Source organism: Prinia subflava, chromosome 16, assembly GCF_021018805.1.
Source record: "Prinia subflava isolate CZ2003 ecotype Zambia chromosome 16, Cam_Psub_1.2, whole genome shotgun sequence".
NCBI lineage: Eukaryota > Metazoa > Chordata > Aves > Passeriformes > Cisticolidae > Prinia > Prinia subflava.
This window is the reverse complement of record NC_086262.1, coordinates 14537486-14543174: the sequence shown is the minus strand read 5'-3', so window position 1 is coordinate 14543174 and position 5689 is coordinate 14537486. Positions and strand designations below refer to the sequence as shown.

At 47.2% G+C, this 5689-nt stretch overlaps 1 protein-coding gene across 1 annotated transcript; it reads left to right on the top strand.

Annotated features, from left to right (window-relative positions):
• On the top strand, positions 1 to 5155 carry LOC134559012 (serine protease inhibitor Kazal-type 6-like). Its single transcript, XM_063413456.1, has 4 exons — positions 1 to 924; positions 3027 to 3058; positions 3993 to 4105; positions 4861 to 5155. Exons 1-4 carry the CDS (start codon positions 867 to 869, stop codon positions 4904 to 4906), a joined length of 249 nt encoding a protein of 82 aa, XP_063269526.1. The 5' UTR covers positions 1 to 866; the 3' UTR covers positions 4907 to 5155.
• Positions 5156 to 5689: the final 534 nt, after the last annotated feature.

Below are 5689 nucleotides of genomic sequence, written 5' to 3'. Positions count from 1 at the left end.
ACACATTCCTCTCCTAAGCCTTGTCTCCTTAGGAAAACATACTGAAATTTAGGCTTATTCTTGTCTGGAGAGGTGTTTGGCGAATGGTGTGCCTGAACATAAATCCTTGCACAGCCTCAGCTGGAAATAGAGCTTGGATCTGCCAATTCCCCATCAAATTCCCATCACTGCCGCTGGGGGTGGGAGCAGAGCCCTAACACATGTTTGTGAATGTGAAAAGCTGGAAAAACATTGACAGCTAGAGTTGAAATAGTCCAGGGGGAGAGTCAGCAGTCCTATCTGGGACTGTGCACACGGCGAGGAGAGCATGTCACAGCCCAGCTCTTCTCCACCCCAACTCCACAGATTTAGAACCATCCTCAAAAATAGCCAGGGAACAACACATAATTGGTTTCACAGACAACACACTCTCATGCTGTGATTTATTTCGTAATGTCTAGTGAGTGTCATCACGCTGCACTCAGAGCCTGGGTGCTGGCATTCAGAGAGGGCACAGAGAATGAAAATTACCAGCTTCCCTGATGAATCACTGCCTTGAAAACTCACCCTTGTGAGAAACCTGTGACTATTTAGAAAAAAAAAAAAAAAATTATGTTACAAGCACATCTATCACTCATATAATTATCCCTTTCTAGGTTTGATGTGGACAGGGCAGCATTCCTTAAAGCATCATAAACCGGCCAGGACCAATAATGGCTTTAGAAACCAAGTGGAGAAGTTCTCACAATTAAGGTGGGGAATGAGGACAGCTATGGACAGGCACATAAATACACAGAAAGGCAGCTCTGAGTGCACACTGTGGGCTCTGGGACTGAGACAACACCTCCTGCTCCGACCTTGGCTTGGACTAAAGGGCTCCCTGCAGCATGAGGGCTACAGGTGCCCTAGTGCTTCTCAGCCTGCTGCTGCTCTCTTTCTTCTCGGGTAAGTGATCTTTTCCCTAGCCTAGAAAAGAAAAACAAACGCCAAAACTTCTCCTGACAACAAATTTTGGAGAGTCTTGATCACCGGCTGACAGGCTTGAAGATAAAGCTGAGCAAGTAGAAAATATCTGCAGGACTTGCTCACTCATGACATATTTCCACTCCTCTTGTGCCTCTGCAGTGCATAATGTAGTGGAGGTGTCACTGAGAGACAGAGCGAGCAAATTCTGAGCATTTCTTCAGCAAATATACCAAAGCAGAGTGTAATTATGAATTTTTGGTACAAATGTTCACTGGAGAGTTTTGCTGAACCAGTTAGAGAAGAAGCTCTCTCACCTCCAGGTCATCTGCTCTTGTTTTGATCCTAAGCATCTTGGTATTTGGTGTTCTCCTTGGAGATGTGAAGATGTAATTAGATGAAAGTTTCAGCTTTCGTTGATGTTGCAGAGAAAAGCTTGAAAATTAAATTCAAATGTCCTCGAGGAGTCAGAACAAAGAGGGCAAATTAAAAGGATCCAGCAACTGTTTATCTGGAGATTTACACATCTCTGTGATGATGTGGGGAAGCTGAGTGATGATTTTTGAACCCATAGGTCATGTCAATGTTATCACTTGCTTGAGTACAGCTGACCCAGCTCTGCAAGGTGTGTGGCAACAGTTATTGAAGAATATGTGGAGCAAGAACTATTTATACTTGTTTTTCTGTGAATAATTTGAATAAAGGAGTCACTTGAGAAAATGGCAAGCTGTGCATGGAGAAGAGGTGAATTGCTTTGTACACATTATTCATTATGAAATATTCATCTGTCTCTAATTGAGTCTTAATTGGGACTGGGTTCTGTCAGAAGGCTGATGCTTCCTTCCAAGGCCAGGCAGAATAGCAGCAAACCCTGTGATCTCCTGTAAAATAAACAGATGTCAAGAGGCATCATCACAAATTCTTCTGTAGCTGCATGTAATATTTATCAAAACTATTTAATGAGCTGTTTTGTAAATAAATACAGCAGATAGCCATACCAGTGCCTTCAACATCCGGGCAGTCTAGATAAACCTGAGGACAGGGTAAATGTGCCAGCACCAGGAAAAAACACCAAAGGACAACAGAAATAGCAAAAGAAGTAGGAAGAGTTGATGGATGAGGGTTGAGCTGACTGAGGGCTGGGTGGGATTTCCACTGGCAAGGGATGAGTGTAGGACAAGGTCCTTCCACCTCCTGCCCAGAGCAGCACCCCAGCTGGCAGTGACCCTGCTGACCAGCAGGTACAGCCTCACCAAATGCTGTTTGTCCCCTCTGCTGTGACCTGGATTCTGCAGATCTGCATTCAGCCCACCCTGGAGTGTCAGGCTCCCCCTTGGAGACACGACAGGGCCATCCCGTTTCACAGCTCTGACTCAACCTACACGCCTGCCTGCTGGCTTTGCTGGGAAGAAACATGAAGAGCATGGACTGATTAGCTCCAAGCCCAGAGCCTGTGGTTATAGAGGGGATTTTTGTGCTGGTTCTGACCGGTGCTGCCTGTTCTGCTCTGTCACCCTGTGACGTCTCTTTGTATCTCACCTGGGCTAAGCCTGTCCTGGGAGGGGTCTGAGCTGTGCTGAGCATGAACCCAACCACGGGATCTCCTTCTCCATGGTCCCCTCCTGTCAGCAGCACCAGCCACTTGCATTGTTCAGAGGTGCAGGAGCCTAAAAGCCTTAAAAGCCAACATGGGTTTAAAATCCCTGGGAGCACAGTTCCATATCTGATACGGCAGCAGCTTCCCTGGGAGTGGCTGCCTTCCAGGAGATTGGGCTGTGTGTCTGAGGTGTAGTTAGCAGCTGAATGGATGATGCATGGTATTTGAGCAGCATTTTTAAAATAGGAAAATACTGAAAAGCAATTCAGGTAATGTATTTTCTGCCCCCTCTTCCCCTGTGAGGGATGACGGAGTAGGAAAAACCTGGAGTGTGTTTCACTGTGGTTTGCATAAAAGGTTTGAATTTAGCTCAGACTTTATTAGAAAGTAGTGCTGATGTGTAAAATCTGTCTGTTTTTTCTCTCTTCTTTTTTTTTTTTTTTTTTTTTTTGGTTGTTGTTGTGTTTTGTTTTTTTTTTTCTTTTAGTTCCAGATGTAGCAGGTCAAGAGATTGAAGAGGTTAGTGCTGCTGTTTCTGCTTGCTGAATCTGCATTTAATAGAACCATGGAATCATTACTGTTGGAAAAGACCTCCAAGATCATCGAATCCACCCTCTGACTGATCACCACTTTGTCAACTAAACCATAGCACTGAGTGCCACATCCAGTGATGGCGTTTCACTATGGAGGAATGTTTTTATAACCAAAATCTTGGTGCTGGGTAAACAGTTTTTAATGTCTGCTGGGAGCAGGTGGGTCCTTCCAAGGATTCCCAGTGCTGGGGAGTTCACTGCCACCTGGGGGATGTTGTGTGGCCACGCTGGCAGGTAGAGCAGGGAAAGAAATGGTTGATCTAGCAAATGTTTAAGTGGTGCATCACTTTTAACTTGGCTTCACTATCCAATCTTTTCATGAAGCAAATGGACTATTGAGTGTTCTATTCCCCCAAACTTAGTTCATCCCCAGGACTTGTAGAGAGACAAAATTCCTGTACACTTCCTGGGAATAATTTTAAATTCCCATGGGAATTTCCCTGTGGAAGGAGGGTTGCTCTGGGAAAGGAGGAGCTCAGCAAGCACCAAACTGAGTGCAGGGTTTCGCAAGGCACCTGAAGTCATGCAGCAGGGAGGTAGCTTGGCTCCAAGTGCCTGACAGAGCATCCGTGCTGACTCTTCTCGTGCATGCCTAGGCTAATCCATTCCTGTTGTTGGGAGATCAAGGCTTCTCCCAGGTGACTACAATTTCCCTCCTCAAACATGGGGCCAAATTTCCCCTGAAACGCCGCTTCTGCTCATTTCAGAGAGGGCTTTTTCTGTCTGAAAATAGGCAGTGTAAACACTTGTCAGAAATAGCATTACATTGACGACCTTGGGTCCAATTAGGAAAGTGAAACAAAGAGTGTAGAGGTCCTGAAGGGTTTTTTTTGTCTTTTTTTTTATTATTCCCTGTGCAGATTTGTAGAGAGTTCGTAAACAGAAGCGTGTACTGCACGAGGGAGTCCAACCCCCACTGCGGCACGGATGGCGTCACGTATGGGAACAAGTGTGCCTTCTGCAAGGCAGTGCTGTAAGTGACACTTGGGGACTGAAATAGCAGGCTTGGCCTTCATTTCCATGGATCTAATGATGTTCTTCATGGAGGGGAAGCCTTGTGAGAGGCCGCTCCTCTTGTATGGACCAGGATCTGAACAGTGCCAAGGGGAATGTTTCCTCCTTGGAGCAGAGCTGTGTGACTACAAGTTAATTTTAATTCATTTCTGGGTGTTGCAGGCTGCTGGTTGCCGTGCTGAGAGGCAGCACAGGGCCTGGGAAGCAAATGCATCCTGCCTGTACCTTCCACATGCACTAAATTGATGCACAATTCCCACTGTGTGCCACAGGCTGCAGCTCTCACTGCCCACACTCCTGGGTACTGAGAAGTGCCTGGAGGAATGTGGGAGCTGAGCCATGCCAAGTTATTCCTGAAAAGTCTGAATGAACTTTGTGGAGCAAGACACAAGATCTCAGAGGAAGAACAGGATGTCTCCCCTTTCCCTGAGCTCTGTCACCTTTTAAAGGAGATGAAATAGGAACCGTCCCTGATGGATGGAATGTGCTTGCAAAATGTTTTTGCCTTAGCAGTCCTTATATTTAGTGTGCAGCCAAGGCTGCCTTATCCTAGGGAAAATCAGAGAAGAATGAGCAGAGGAGAAAATGGCTGGGTGTTCCCTGTGAGGTACCAGGGACACACAAGTCAGGCCTGCTGGGATGGATGAGCTCTGTCCCACTCTGCTGTGTCTGTCATTTGCTGCTTGGTCTAAGTCTCTCTCCCTCCTTTGACAGGAGAAGTGGAGGGAAAATAAGATTGAAGAACCTGGGGAAGTGCTGAGTCCTCCCTGGACGGAGCAGCAGGAGCTGAGCCACCGCCGGCCACGGACACGGGAGCAGCCTGTCCCCCCTCTGCTGCCCCTGCTCAATAAAATAAAGCTCAGCACCATTCCTTGGCTGGATTCTTTTTTCCATAAGACCCAGAAAAACGCTTTGATCCAGCCGTGCTGGAGCCTGATGCCTGGCTTTGCTCTCCTGTGCTGTTGCATCACCCTCCTCCAGGGAGGAAAGGCGATTCCCACGGCTCCCATGGGCCCTGTCCTCCTGCCCCTACCAGCTCCTCTGCCCTGTCCTGCCTGGAAAATCAGCACACGCTGGGCAGCCAAAAACTGCTCCTGCTCGTGGGCTCCTGCCTGATTCTGCCCATCCCAGGGGGTGGGTGACAGCAGGAGCTCCATAGCCGTGTTCCCTCTGTCTCAGGGGTTATTGTGGGAGGGTGACGGGAGAGCTGGTGAGCAGCGTGACTGCATATGCCTCATCTCCTTTGGAGAGCAGAGACAAGCAAGCTGAGGCTAGGGAATATTGCTCCATTTAAGCCTGCACCCAGAAGATGGCAGGTGGAGGCTGGTTTTAGGCAGAAGCTGCAAGGCTCTTCTTCCCAAATCAGACTTTTCCCTTCTTTTCTCTTAGAGAACGCTTTGTCTTGAAAACTGTGAACTCACCAGCATTAGTTTCCTGCTGCCAAGTGGCTTCTCATGCTAATAAAATTATATTTAGAAGAGCTCCAGATTGTATAAATTGTCAATAATTTAAAAAAAAACATTCCCCAGAGCAGAGGAGCTGT